This window comes from Zonotrichia albicollis, chromosome 9 (genome assembly GCF_047830755.1).
Source record: "Zonotrichia albicollis isolate bZonAlb1 chromosome 9, bZonAlb1.hap1, whole genome shotgun sequence".
Classification (NCBI taxonomy): domain Eukaryota; kingdom Metazoa; phylum Chordata; class Aves; order Passeriformes; family Passerellidae; genus Zonotrichia; species Zonotrichia albicollis.
In genome coordinates, this window is record NC_133827.1 from 2,247,978 (window position 1) to 2,262,675 (window position 14,698).

Consider the following 14,698-nt stretch of genomic DNA (forward strand, 5'->3'; position numbering starts at 1 on the left):
TGGGCTGAGGCAGAACATGGGGACACTGTAGACACCCCGAGAACAAGGACACCATGGACACACCCCATGCTGGCCCGGGTCACCCCCACCAGCTCATGGTCCCATCCCCATGATCCCATCCCCATGGCCACATCCTCACCGTTCTTGTCCCCTTCTGTCCCTGCATCCCAGGTCCCTTCTCCAATCCCCAGAGCTCCCTGAGCCCAAAGATGCCAGTCACCACATTCGTGTCCCCACATGCCCATCCCCAAATTCCTGCCCCTGTTCCAGTGTCCAAAGCCACCCTACATCCCCAGTCCCACCAAGGTCCACTGTGGGTAACATGGACTGGCATTGCTGACATTGGGGACCTCAGGAGACCCTGTAGCCTCCCTGTGCCCCCTCCCCTCCCGATCCTCGGGGTGTCAGGCCCGTGCCCAGGGCACTCACCCCACAGGAGCAGTGCCACTTTCCCGGCAATCCCGGTGTCCCCAGCCATGTGCACTGGCTGTCACTCACTGCTGCTCCCCTGGCTGGCGGCTCTTTGGATGAAAGGAAAGGAAGCGAGGTCACGTCTGTCCCCATGTTTAGGTGGCCCTTGGTGGGGGCAGGGTGGCCACAAGCTGGGCACAGGCTGGGGACATGGTGGGGATGGTGTTGCCAGGAGTAGGGGGCTCAGGGGATGTGGGGAACCAAGGATGAGTGTCCAGGAGAATGGGGGTCAAGGGGAATTGGGGTGTCCATGCCTGGGGACATTCAGGGGTCGGGGTGCTGTGGGAACATGCCCCCCCCAAGGGATTTGGAGTCATGGAATGTGGGTGCCAATGTTGGGGGTACAGGGGAAAAAAGAGGACCCTTGGGAATAGGGAAGAAGCAGCCCATTGGATGGGATCAAGGCAATGGCAGTTCTGGGATGGGGGTCCCCAGGGAGGAGAGACCAAGGCAATGGGGGTCCCATGGTTGGGTTCCCATGGAAATGGGGGTGCCAGGGATGGGCAGTGGCTAGGTGGACATGGGGGTCACAGCTCCTTTCCAGGGTGCCTCAGATTTTGGGGTGACTCAGAGCCCAGCAAAGCCCTATCCCTGAAGTACCCCAGGGCAGTCCTGGGAGTCTCTGTGTCCCTGCCCCACGCACCCCTGGGTCAGGTCCCCCCATTTCCTGGCTCACCAATTCCAGGCAACACCTGAAGACCAGTTGGTTCAGACCAAAGCCATAGAATAAAACCAAAAATCCTTCCCACACCATTATTTTCCCAATATGTAAAAACTCAGTGAAAATACAACTACAAGGTATAAATGCTCTGCTTTATAGAATCAATTGCTTTCTCAATAAGTCACTCACTAAAAAAACGCAAACAAATCGTAATGAAATGGGAGTTTTCAGTTCTCTTTAGGAGCCCATTGGTACATACCACAGCAGCATTTGCTTGTGGATAACACAGAGTGGGGAATCTCCCTGAGTGTCCAACAGCTCCATGGGATGGTTCCCTGCCTGCTGGGTAGCAACCCAGGCCTGAAGGAAGCCTTTTCTTGGGCCATCTTTAGGAACTCTCCCCATTTTGCTCATTCCCACCCTGAAACTTGATTGACTTCCTTTGTAGGAAGGGGAGAAGCTCTGTCCATCCCTGGGACAGTGCACAGGAATCTGTGGAAATGCCCCTGTGTGCCTCAAGGTCCAAATGATCAATTGCTGCATTTCTGGACTGGTTCCCTCGCAGCTGCCCCTGCAAGGGTTTTTCCAGTCCGCCCTGCTCTGAAAACCATCAAAGGCCCTCACAGAGCCACTGCTTAGGCTCTCTTTGGGGTTTTATGCTTCTTCAGGGCTGAGCAAACCACAGCTCAGCTCATCCTGTGGGGGGGTCTTTTTCCACCCACAGAATTCTCACCTCTGCAGCAGCTCTAAAGCTGCCAGAATCAAAGCCAAGGGGGCAGGGGGGACCCTCAGGTGCTGGCTGCCCCCTGGGGCTGGGCAGAGCAGGGCTGGGCAATGGCCATCCCTGTGCAGCGGGGCTGGGCCATGGCTGGGCCCCACCCTTGCATTGACAGGGGACCCCAGGATGTGCCACCCCTGAGACAGGCACCCAGCCAGGAATGTGCAGGGACATTTCTGGAACTGCCACTCCCCAGGACAGGACCCCCCATTACAGGATGTGTCACCCCTGGGACAGGATCCCCCAGCTGAACTCCAGAGGAGCGAGCTTAGAGGACAGAAACCCCCTGTATGTGCCCTCCTAGAAACAGAGAATGCCCCCTTTTCCCATCTGACCCTCAGCACAAATGGCCTCTTCCCTCTCCTCCAGGACAAAGAAAGTGAAAGTGTTGAGCAGGCACAGCCCAGAACCTCCATCCCCCAAATCCTCCTCACCTTTCCCTGCACCCCCTGCTCCCCATTTCCCCCCTCCCCTGGGTCCCCCAACCCGTTCCCTGCTCAGGTGCACCCCAGGATGCCTGATCCAGGAACTGGGAGTAAGGGGATATGGCAAAAAGTAAGAATAAGGAAAAAAAGAGAAATAAAGAGAGGAAAAATCAGGGGCAGGCGAGGACACAGAGGTCGAACTACCCAGGACCCCCATGCCATGCCTGGCCAGGAAACAAACACCCCAGGGGTGATTATGTGGGGCCTAGCCTCACCCCAAAATCTGAGGCACCCAGGGAAGGAGCTGTGACCCCCGTGCCCCTCCATGCACTGCCAAACCCTGGCACCCCCATTCCTCTGGGACCCCAACCTTGGAACCCAATTTACTTCTGCCACACCTTCCCTGAGACCCCCATCCCTGGACGGCAATTCCCCAGGATCTCCAACCCCAAGGAACACCATCCCAGTAATTCCAGTCCCTGGTACACCCCTGCCCTTGGGGACCTTGATTCCCCCAGTACCACCATTCTCACAGGGTCCCCCTTTCCCCTGGCACCCCCATTTCATGATCACAAATCCCAGGAGGCCACATTGTTCTGGGACCCTCCTCCCCAAGTCTGAGTCTACCCAACCCTTGGGACACCCATTTACCTGGGACCCCATCCCTGGGCACCCCATTCTCCTGGACACTCATCCCTGGCTCCCTACACAGCCTTAGACTCCAAACTGTTGCAACATCATGTCCCCACCATGTCCCACCATCCCCCACCATGTCCCCAGACTATGCAGCCTTGTCTCCAGTCTGTCCCCAGCTTGTAACCACCCTGCCCCCACCAAGGGCCACCTACGCGTGGGGACAGACGTGACCTCGCTTCCTTCCCCTTCATCCGAAGAGCCGCCAGCCAGGGGAGCGGTGGCCACAGCAGCGAGTGACAGCCAGCGCACATGGCTGGGGACACCGGGATGGCTGGGAAGGTGGCGCTGCTCCTGTAAGGTGAGTGCCCCAGGCACGGTCCTGACACCCTGGAGATGGGCCCTGGTGAGGCAGAGACTGGTGGGGAGGGGGCACAGGGGGACTGTGAGGTCCCCTGAGGTCCCCAATGGCAGCAGAGGCAGAGCAGGGCATGGAGCTCAGTGTGACCAGAGATTTAGGGTGGCTTTAGGGACAGAAATGGGGGAACTGGGATGTGGAGACAGGAAGAGGGGGTAGAGATGTGGGGACAAGGATGTGGCAGAAGGAGCCTTGGGGCTTGGGGCCTGTGGGGATAGGGACAGGGGAACAGGGATACTGGGACATGGAATGGGGCCATGTAACATGCAGATGTCACCTGGCCATGGGGAAAGGTGCCATTGGAATTGAATCATGGGCACAGGACCATGGGACTTGACCATGGGGACAGGTGCTGTAGGGCTGGTGGAGGTGGGCAGTGCAAACATAGGGTGTCCACAGTGTCCCCATGACCCTAACCCAGCCCTGTCCCTTCTCCCTTCCAGCCCAGACCTTCAGCCTCGCTGGTGAGTCCTCGGAGGATGGCAGGTCTCCACCCCACTGTCCCCAACCCTGCAATGGCCCTGGCAGGCTGGTGTCCCCTGTCACTCGCAGGTGCCCAGACCACCCAGCTCCTGGTGGAGCCCCCCTGGAGGCCGGCGGTGCTGTGGGACCGGGTGACACTGACCTGCCAGGACTCGGGGACAGCTGGTGACACCACCTGGTACAAGGATGGGCAGCGCTGGAGGCAGGAGGGAGGCAACAACTTCACTGTCACCGAGAGTGGCACCTACACGTGTGAGAGACCTGAAAGTGGGTGCAGCCCGCCCGTGAACGTCTCAGACGGTGAGGGTGGTTTGTGTCCCCAGCTTGGCACCCACGGGAACCCTGAGGATGCTGGATGAGCTCTACTCCATGGGTCACCCACTGGTGTGACCAGAGACTGTCCCCTATACAGGGGGGCATCCCAGAGCATCCCACTATGGGGGGACCCTCGTGTTGAAACTGGGGAAACCTGGTGTGCTGGCTTTGACCCAATATGGGGGTCCTGATGACATCAGGACCCTCCAGACCCCTGTGATGTGACGGCACCCCTCTGCCCTCCAGACCAGGTGGTGCTGCAGGTGCCAGCGCGGGCACTGCTGGAGGGGGAAACGCTGACACTGCGCTGCCGGTACAGGCAGGAGAAGTTGGCCACTCTGGTGTTCTACCGCGAGGAGACAGAACTGGGGAGGCTCTACAATGGGACCGAGCTGTCCCTGTCCCCTCTGCAGCTGAACCACAGCGGCCGCTACAACTGCAAGGCCTGGGTGAACAACGGGGTATCACAAGGATGGGAGGAGTCAGTGCCGGTGACAGTGACAGTGCATGGTGAGCACCTCACAGCCGCCACCCTGGCAGCCCCATAGCGCCTTGCCAGGGATTCGGGGTCACCATTTCCAAAGCCCCCCATTTCCTGCCCTGAGCTTGTCCGGGGACCAGTGCTGGAGGTTCCCCCCCCAGCCCACCAAGGGGTCCCCCCTCACTCTCAGCTGTCTCAGCACCCCCAGCCCCCTGCGGCCCCGAGCTCCCCTCCTGCACATGTTCTATCAGGGCGGGCAGGTGGTGGGGGGCCCGCAGGGGTCCCCGCAGCTGCTGGTGCCCGCCGTGGGGGTCTCCCACTCAGGGAATTACAGCTGCCAGGTGTGCTCCGAGGGGAGGGCCGTGTGGAAGGGCAGTGCCCGGCTCCGCATCACAGTGCGCAGTGAGTGCGGGGATGAGCACGGGGAGCCCTCACAGCCTCCTCTAGTCTCCTTTCCTGGGCATCTCCATGTCCCCCGTACACCATGCTTGTGTCCCCCGTCTCTGCCCTGTGTCCCTTCACCCCGCTGTGGTGTGACCCCGTCCCAAACATCCCAAATCACACCCACCCTCCTTGACCCTACCCACCCATGCCAGCTGCCAGCCCCTCCCTGTGGTCTCAGCCCAGTCTCTGTCCCCACAGTGCCCGTGGCCAATGCCATCATCACCCTTGGCACCCTACCATACCAGGTGCGTGCAGGTGACCCCGTGACCCTGCGCTGCTTGGTGCAGGTGGGCTCAGCCCCTGTCACCTTCACCTGGCTGTACAATGGGCAGGAGGTGGCCCGGGGTCCCCTCCTGGAGCTCAGGGCAGTTGATGTGGGACATTCGGGGACCTACCAGTGTGTGGCCACCAACCAGCTGGGACAGTACGGGCACCGCGTGTTCCGGACACTCAGCCCAGTGTTGGCCCTGGAGGTGACACCTGGCTCACCCTGGATAACAGGTGGGGTCAGAGGTGGGGTCACCAGGGAGTGCAGGACCCCTGGGTTGATGGGTGATCCTGATGTGTCCCCCTCTGTTTCTTGCAGTGGCTGCAGTGGTCGGTTGGGCCCTTTTCTTCCTGCTCCTCCTCGTGGGTGTCATTGTGGCATGGCACTGGTGGCAACGTTTGAGTGGGTGACAATGAGAAGGGTGGGGATGATGGAGAGAGCTGGGAAGGCCCCAGAGAAGGGGGGCCATAGGGCGGCACACACAGCCCCTAAATTGGGAGGGGCTGAGCCCCCAATGACCATTGCTCAGAGCCCTGTGAGCTGTTGGACAGTCCTGCAGGGATGTTGGTGATTCTATCAGAGGTCCCCCTCTCTGCCAGGCCCGGGGTTCTGGGGGCTCAGGGTGTTGGTGCAAGTGGGGTGGTTCAGGGATATTAGTGGGGGCATCAGGGATACTGGGGGGCCTGGGGAGAATTGTGTGTCTGGTGGTGGTTCAGCATTCCCAAGGGTGGATGGGGGCCCCTGGGTCTCCAAAGTCACTTGTCCAGTTTTCTTTGCAGATGCCAGGAAGCACCAGGAAAGGTGAGTGCAGCCTCCAGCCATGATACACCTTTTACCCAAACCCCCAACACCTCCCATCCCCTTCCACACACCCCCTTATTCCCACAGGGCCCCCCCAGACCCCATGGCACTCCCAGTGGAGGATCCTCAGGCGACGTACATGGAGCTGCGAAGGCAACCGTGGGAACCCAGTGACATCTATGACAATATACACCAAAAGTTGTGATGCTCTGGGAAGTGGGAGGCACTGGATGGCACTGGGGGTGCTCCCTTCATGGCTCCTGTGGTTGCCCATCCTTCCAAGGGAGGTGTTCATAAGTGAGGGGGAGGCTACATAGGGCACCCTGTGCTCCCCATTTCCTCTCCCTGTACCCCCAAGGGCTCTCCGATCCTTTTGCTCGTACTTGCAGGGGCTCCTCAGCCCCACCCAAGTGCCCAAGTACCCTCAGGGACTGCCCCATTCTCTCCCCACAGCGCTTGCAGTACACCCAGGGCTTCCCCATTCCGCCTCCCACTACCCCTGTCCCATCCTGCTGTAAAAGGGGGAGTCGGGGAGGATTCTTGCTGAAAGGTTTCTCAGATGAAAATGAAGCACAGAAGTGACAAGATTATATTTGAGAACTGTTTATTGATAAAGCAGGATAAGCGTTTGTACAAAGGGGGATAGAAGGGAGCAGAAAGGAAAAAGGATAGAGAGAGAAAGCGAAGACAGGGACAGCGTTAGCATCACAAGCCCGGGCACTCTGTGGGCACCAGCTCGGCAGATGGAGAGTGTGTGCTGCAAGCCAGGGTGAGCCCACATGGCTTTTGTGAGTGGCTGGGTGCGATTTCCAAGGACGGCACCTGCGTGTCTCTGGCATGGGCGAGCGATGGCTGCAGGCTGGCTGCTGCGGGCTGGCTGCAGGCTGGGGCTGCGGCACTGGGGGCTCTGGGCTGGCTGCAGGGACTGGGGCTGCGGGGGCAGGTGCAGCAGGCTCGGTGCTGTGGGCAGCATGGGAAACATGGCAGAGGCAGTGGGTGGGTGCAGGCAGCATCCGCTCCATTGGTAAAGCAATGAAGGAATGTCCAGGACAAGCAGGAATGAGCTGCCTCATGGAAGCAGCACAGAAGAAAGAATGGACAGAGGCAGAGGGAAGGACCTCTGAAAGAAAAGCCAAGGGAGAGGAGTGTCAATGATGTTTTTACCGGATGTCCAGGAGGAATGATGCATCTGACCCCATCTTATCAGAAGGCCTGTTAAGTACTTTATTATGCTATAATATTCTATATTATATTCCATTACATCTAAACTGAATCTGCCAAGCACTCCACTGCACTCCACAGAACACAATCTCATGACTGTCAGACGACAGTCCCAACACACACACACACTCACCTGGATTCAATTGGTCAGTGAATCAAAACTCTCACACCAGAATCCAATCACCAATTCCCTTCAGGTAAACAATTTTCCACAATGCATTCCATGTGTGAACAACAAAGGAGCAGAAAATGAGATAAGAGTTGTTTGGATCATTCTTTGCCTCTCCCACTGCTTTTCTCAGGTTCAGATAATGTGAATCCCACAGCGGAGGAAGGCCAAACTGAAACTCTGAGTGAGCCCCTGATCCCTGCAAGAAACCTAAAGCAAAACACTCCTGTTTTGCCACAGTTATCTGCTTTTATTTGCAAAGTCTCCTCCCACAGCCTGATTTCCCGGGATTTTTTTCATAGATATTTTTCCTTGGGCATCTGTCCCACCAGCCAGTGGGGGTCACTCACATCCCGATCACTGAAGCTTTCTCTCCCCTGATTCTCGGTTGTGTGAAGCCTTGCCAGGGACAGATTTCCCAGCACATGTACAACAACAGAGTAATTTTTCACCTCAGGAGTAGCATATGTTGAGACATAAATCAAAATCAGATTTGATCCTCTTAACCCCAGTGTGCTTAGTGGCTCTGCAGTCCCCCTCCCAGTGCTCCCAATGAGGTGGATTACTGGTGCCCATCCCAGTCCCAAGGGGGCACTGGACATGGTTCCCTGCTCCTGGGATAAAAATGCAGATCTTTGATTAAACTGGCAGAAATGGTGTTTCTTTGTTCAGCTCTGTCAAGGAAGCTGAACAAGGTGGGAACCTCCCTTGGAGTGGAAAATATGACCCCCTTCTCTCTGAACTATTATAACTTTGAAATTACAGGGCTTTTAGGTAAAAATGTGGGAACACGAATAACAGTTCTTTACTGGTATATATTGACAGAAACAAGTTGATGGAAGTTGACTTTCACTGGATATTATATGAATTGATATAACATTATTGATTATACTGTTGATTAAATATTGCGATGTTGTTCAGATAGTGAAAAGTATTGTGGAGTGGCTGATGTTGTTGTGGTGGCCGGGAGTACTCCCTGCAGCGCCCCCTGCGGGCCACGGTTATAACTGCCACAAAAACCAACAGCGCTGAGTGGGATGGAAAGTTCTGGGTTTGTGTTGTTTGTTCTGTTCTGGTTTATCAATTTCCCTAAAAGGGGTGTTATTCCTTTTCCTACACTTTGGCCTGGAAGCCAGATCATCTTTGAAATTAAAAAAATTTTCTGAGATGGGTTTCTTTCCATTCCAGGAACATTCCCCAGTTTCCTTGGCAGATATATCTCATTTAAATGAGTTTCCAACTTCTGGGTTCCAGCGTGGAGGGGACAGGCACCCCATTAGCAGACAGGGCCAGGGACTTGGCTACCTCATGCTCTGCCTTTTAAGCCAGTTGGGTCACCAAGGGCCCTCTCCCAAAGTGGCACTTCTGGTCACCTGGTTACTCAGGAGCTGGCTTTGTCAAAGCGTCACGCTGTCCCCAGTGTGCCATGACTGACAGATGATGGAAAGACGGGGCCCTGTCTCACCAAAAGCAAGGTCTGGCCCACCTCTGCCACACACAGCTGTTCCAAAATGTCTCCAGACTTCAAATTTTTCCTGTCTTTGAAACCTCACCCTGTGACATGGCCTGATCCCAAATGGCCTGGGCAAATGGGAGGCTCAGGAGCCTCCTCAGGGCCTTTGTGACATCCTGGTGTGGGGAACATGGCAAAGGAGGGGTTTGTGACAGGCGACAAGAGAATCCAGAGCCTGCTGAAGGCCACTTTGGCCATCAGAGCAAGGAAGGTCCAGGGCTCCTGCAGATTCCTCTGGTGGTGGAAACATGATGCGGGGGATGTGTTCTGGGATTGTTCTTTGTTGGTGGCTTTCCCTGGAAATCGTTCCTTGTGTGACAATTTGGACTCTGAACCTTGTTGCTGTTGCTGTTGGTTTTGTTCTTTCATTACTGATTCAGGAACTGTCAGACTTTTGGGATCTTTGTGCCTCCATGGGGAGCAGTAGGGAAAGGGGCAGCAGCCTGTGGTTTTTAGTGGCAACCCAGAACTTGAGAATCCCATTCCTAAAGCCCAACAAAGCTGAACAAACACCATCTCTACCAGTTTAACCAAAAAGTTGCAGTTTGGACTAAATAAGAAGGAAATGGATCCAGTGTCCCCTGGCACTAGGAGGAGCCTGGGGAGGCATGGGTGTACTGGGAGCACTGTGAGGGGGAAAAGGGTGCACTGGGTGCCCTGTGCAGCTCCCCCTGACCCGTGACCATCACCCCAGGCAGGATGGGCCCCCATGGGAGCCATGGGATGGGGACTCCCAGTGTCCCCCATTGTCACAGCACGTTCCATGGATGTCACTGGTGTCCTGCAGTCACCCATGTGCTCCTGGCAGCTCTGCGTGGGTCACCTGGGGGTCCTTGGGGGAAACAGTAAGAGACACCTGGCTTGGGGTGACACCCATGGGTGACATGTCCCTGTCCCCACCCATTCCCCTTACTCACCCCCTGCCCCCTCCTGTCCAGCCCCACCCCAACCTCCAGGGAATAAGAGGGTTCTGGGGGGCCTTGTGGGGATAAGGGGGGGCTGAGGGGTGTCTGCGGAGGGGGTCAAGGAGAGCCATGGCTTGAGCTCCCCACTGACCTGTCCTGGGATTTCCTGAGAGCTGCAAGAAAAAGAGGATGGGGTGATCATGGGATCCCCTGGGCCCCAACCCCACCTGGGACCTTTCAATGCCCACTGGACCCCTGAGCCCTCACCAGACACTGATTTCTTCTGGACTCCCACGCCCCTGCATCCAAAAGTACCCCCGTGGAGCCACAGAACACCTGAGGCACCCAGGTACTCCAAACCCCTCTCCAGGACCCCTGAACCACCTCGGGACCCTGATTCTTCACACAGCCCCTAAGCACCCCTCAAGCCTCAAGGAACCCCAAGAATGGAATGCAGGGAAGCCTCCAAACTGCTCCAGGATCTCTAAAGATCTCTCCACATCCCTGCACAACTCTCCAACACCTCCCTAAAAACCCGCAGGAAATCCCAGTGTCACCCAAATATTCCTCAAGGCCCTTCCTGGACCCTCCCGAGCCCAGGACCCTCCAAAATGCCCCCAAACGTTTGAGCACCCCAAGCAAAGGTCACTGAGGGCTCAGCTTCCTCCAGCTCAGGGGTTTTGGGTGATGCCCCAATGGCCCCCCCAGTGTTTGGGGCTTCCCCCCGATTCCTGTAAGAGTTTGTGTCACCCCCATTGTAACCCACCCCGGCGGTGCCACCAGTGACAGCCCCCGATGACAGCCAGGAGCAGGAGCAGGAACAGGAGGGTCCTGCCGACATTCACAGCCACTGCTGGGGACAGAGGGGGACACATTGGGGTCATCCTGAACTGCAGGAGTCCTGAACACCCTGGTGACCCTGAGTTACCCCACCTGTGACCCAGGGTGAGCCAGGTGTCACCTCCAGGGCCAGCTCAGGGCTGAGTGCCTGGAATATGTGGTGCCCGTCCTGTCCCAGCTGGTTGGTGGCCACGCACTGGTAGCTGCCAAAATGTCCCACATCGATGTCCCTGAGCTCCAGGAGTGGACCCCGGGCCACCTCCTACCCATTGTGCAGCCAGGTGAAGGTGACAGGGGCTGAGCCCACCTGCACCAAGCAGCGCAGGGTCACATTGTCACCTGCACGCAGCTGGTGTGACAGGGGACTGGGGGTGATGGTGGCATTGGCCACAGGCACTGTAGGGACAGAGATGGTGCTGGCATCGGGCCAGGTGGGATGGGGGTGCCGTGGGTGGAGTCACCTCCAGCCCGAGGGTCCCGCTCACCCAGGACGGTGACATTCAGGGCGACACTCTCAACCACGCTGTCCCCGTCACTGATCCGGCACCAGTACTGGCCGCTGTCATTGTCCTCAACGTGGTGCAGCTCCAGGTGCGGGCCGGTGCCCATCAGTGCCGCTGAGCCCTCCCGGTGCCAGGAGAAGGACAGGGGACCTGTCTCTATGACCACCGCACAGCTCAGCACCAGGCGGTCCCCAAGTGCAACCTGTCCCCCGGGGAACTGCACTGACATGGACACCCCTGAGGGCGGGACCCCTGTGGGAGAGTGGGACACCAGGGGACAGTGAGGGACCCAGGGGGTGTCAGGGAGGGGCAGGGGAATTCCAGTGAGGGAGAGAGGGTGCAGAGACTGGGGAGGGGGGCTTAGAAAGGAACCCTTAGAGATGATAAGGGAGTCAGGGAGGGAACACCAGGAGAGGGAGATGGGCAACACAAGGAAGGGTACGGGGACCATGGCAGGGGATGGTGAGAGTTGGGCAATGTGCGGAGACCTCAGAGAGGGGTGAATGGACCCAGGGATGAGGAGGGGACCCAACGAATGATGGAGGCAAACACGAGCCAGGAATGGGGGGGCCTTAGGAGTGACCTGGGGCAGCAATGGCAGGACACAGAAAATGCACCAGGGAAGGATGAGGGTACCCATGTAGGGGCTGGGTGTCCTGGGGAGAGACCCGAGAAAGGATTGGCAGGGGGGGCAGGGAGGGATCTAGAAAAGGTTGGGTGCCCCAGAGCAGGCATCAGGGAGGGCTGGTAGATTCCAGGCAGTTTGGGGGACCTGAGCCATCTATGGGGGCTCCCCATGCCCATCCTCACACTCACTGCACACTGTGATGAGGAGCCGGTTGCTGCTTTTCTGCACGGATCCCTCCTGGGAGTGCACCTCACAGCCATAATTCCCCAAGTGAGAGACCCTCACAGCGGGCACCAGCAGCTGTGGGGACCCCTGTGGATCCCCCACCACCTGCCTGTCCCGGTAGAACACGTGTAGGAGGGGGGCTCGGGGCCACAGGGGGCTGGGGGTGCTGAGGCAGCTGAGGGTCAGGGGGGACCCCTCAGTGAGCTCGCGGGGACCCTCCAGCACTGGGACCGAGAAGAGCTCTGGGAAGGAGAGGGGAGGTGAGGACTGTGACTCTGAGTGCACTGGGAAGCACTTTGGGCTTTGGGGTTGTCAAGATATTGGAGTTCCAGCCATGTGGGTGCTCACCATGCACTGTCACTGTCACTGCTGCTGATAGTGACTGCCAGATCCCCACCAAGCCCTCACATCTGTAGCGGCCACTGTGGGGCAGCTGCAGAGGTGAAAGGGACAGCTCAGTCCCCTTTAGGAACATCCCAAGATCCTTCTAGTCCCGGTAAAATTGCACCCCGGTGAGATGGATATCCTGCCAGCACCGGCAGCGCAGTGTCAAGGTGTCTCCATCCAGCAGTGCCTGTGCTGGCACCTGCACCACCAGTAGGTCTGTGGGACAGGAAGGTCACATCTCACTGATGAGACTGGTCTGGGGTGGGTGCCCATAGCACTGGGGACATGTGGGTGCTCTGGGGTGCTGTGGAATGCACTGGGATGTCCCTGTGTGCAGGGCACAGGCTCTTGCCACGTGAGGGGTGTGAGGCCACCCACGGAGTGGAGCCCACCCTGACCTCTCAGGGGCCACCCTCATAATTTAAGATCCCCCCCACCATCTACGAATGACACCGGGGGGCTGTGCCTGGTTCTGTGTCTGTCACATGTGTAGGTGCCACTCGCGGTGACAGTGAAGTCGTCAGGTCCCTCCTGCTACCAGCATCGCTCATCCTTGTACCAGGTGGTGACACCGGTGGCCCCTGAGCCCTGGAAAGTCAGTGCCACTCACGGTCCCACAGCACTGCCAGGAGCTGGGTGGTCTGGGCACCTGCGAGTGACAGGGGACACCAGCCTGCCAGAGTCAGCGTGGGGCTGGGCACTGTGGGGTGAGGCCATGGCATCCCCTGAGGACTCACCAGCGAGACCAAGGGTCTGGGTTGCAAGAGACAAGGGACAGGGCTCCGTGGGGATGTGGCACTGCAGGGATGGCAGCACCATGGTAAACGGTGTGTGGTGGCTGTCCCCAAACTGTGGGGACAGCAGTTCTTGAGGGAAAGTGAGTGTGGATGGTCCCCAAAAGATTTGGAGAGGCAGGGGGACATGTCTGTGTCACAGCAACCCGTGCACCACATTCATGTGACACAGACACCTTGGGCACAGGGACACTGAGGCCCCCCTAGGCTGACACACAGTCCATGCTGGCCCAGGTCACCCCCATCAGCTCATGATCCCTTCCCCATAATCCCATCCCCATGGCCACATCCTCACTGTTCTTGTCCCCTTCTGTCCCTGCATCCCAGTTCCCTTGTCCCTATCCCCCGAACCACCTGAGCTCCAAGGTGCCAGTCCCCACATTCCTGTCCCCACATTCCTGTTCTCACATCTGCATTCCCAAGTTCCTGCCCCTGTTCCTGTACCCAAAGCCACCCTACATCCCCCGTCTCACCCAGGTCCACTGTGGGTACCATGGACTGGCACTGTTGGCCTTGGTGACCTCAGGGGACCCTGCAGCCCCCCCGTCCCCCTCCCTATCCCAGAGATGTCAGGCCCGTGCCCGAGGCACTCACCCCACAGCAGCAGTGACACTTTCACGGCCATCCCGGTGTCCCCAGCCATGTGCACTGGCTGTCACTCGCTGCTGTGGCCACCGCTCCCCTGGCTGGCGGCTCTTCGGATGAAGGGGAAGGAAGCGAGGTCAGGTCTTGACCTCATGCGTAGGTGGCCCTTGGTGGGGACAGGGTGGGGACACAGGTGGGTGGGACAAAGTGGAACCTGAGGTTCCCTGGAGTGGGTAGCTAGGTGGGTTTGGGGAGGCAGGAAGGGAGTCACTGGGGAATGGGGATGGTGAGTAGGGGAAATTTCCGGCAATGGGGGTGCCATGGGAATGGGCATCCCCATAGCTGGGCAGACTGAGGGATTTGAGTTCATGGGATGGGGGAATGCTGGATCCTAGGAGGATTTCAGGGGATGGAATGAACAGGACAGTGTTCCTTGGGAATGGGGTCCTGAGCCATGGAGATCCTGGGGAATGTCAGTACCGGGATGGAGGCTGCAGAGAGGGTGGGACATAAGGAATGGAGGTCCCATGGTTGGGTTCCAAGGGGAATGGGGTTCCAGGGATGGGCAGTGGCCAGGTGAGCCTGTGGATCAAAGCTCCTTTCCTGGGTGCCTCAGATTTTGGGGTGAACTACAGCCAGCACAGCCCCACGAGTTGCCGGCAGCCTGGGGGTCTCCTCAGACAGATTCTGAGCTGCTCTGGATCTGTGCCCTCCAGACTCCAATGACTTTTCACTCTCTTTATTCCATTT

The 14,698-nt window shown here is 58.0% G+C and overlaps 1 protein-coding gene and 1 long non-coding RNA gene across 2 annotated transcripts; both read left to right on the forward strand.

Moving 5' to 3' along the window:
* The first annotated feature begins 3,275 nt into the window (after positions 1-3,275).
* LOC141730059 (low affinity immunoglobulin gamma Fc region receptor II-like) lies at positions 3,276-4,745 on the forward strand. Its single transcript, XM_074546701.1, has 3 exons — positions 3,276-3,329; positions 3,830-4,169; positions 4,431-4,745. Exons 2-3 carry the CDS (start codon positions 3,866-3,868, stop codon positions 4,730-4,732), a joined length of 606 nt encoding a protein of 201 aa, XP_074402802.1. The 5' UTR covers positions 3,276-3,329; positions 3,830-3,865; the 3' UTR covers positions 4,733-4,745.
* Positions 4,746-5,310: 565 nt separating this feature from the next.
* LOC141730002 (uncharacterized) lies at positions 5,311-7,103 on the forward strand. The gene is made up of 3 exons (XR_012581502.1): positions 5,311-5,610; positions 5,696-6,178; positions 6,266-7,103. It is a non-coding gene; the product is annotated as an uncharacterized LOC141730002 (long non-coding RNA).
* Positions 7,104-14,698: the final 7,595 nt, after the last annotated feature.

Coding starts and splice junctions, on each gene's coding strand:
- LOC141730059 (XM_074546701.1), top strand. CDS start 3,866: ATGGCAGGTCTCCACCCCACTGTCCCCAACCCTGCAATGGCCCTGGCA. Junction 4,170..4,430: donor GCCCGTGAACGTCTCAGACG/GTGAGGGTGGTT, acceptor TCTGCCCTCCAG/ACCAGGTGGTGCTGCAGGTG.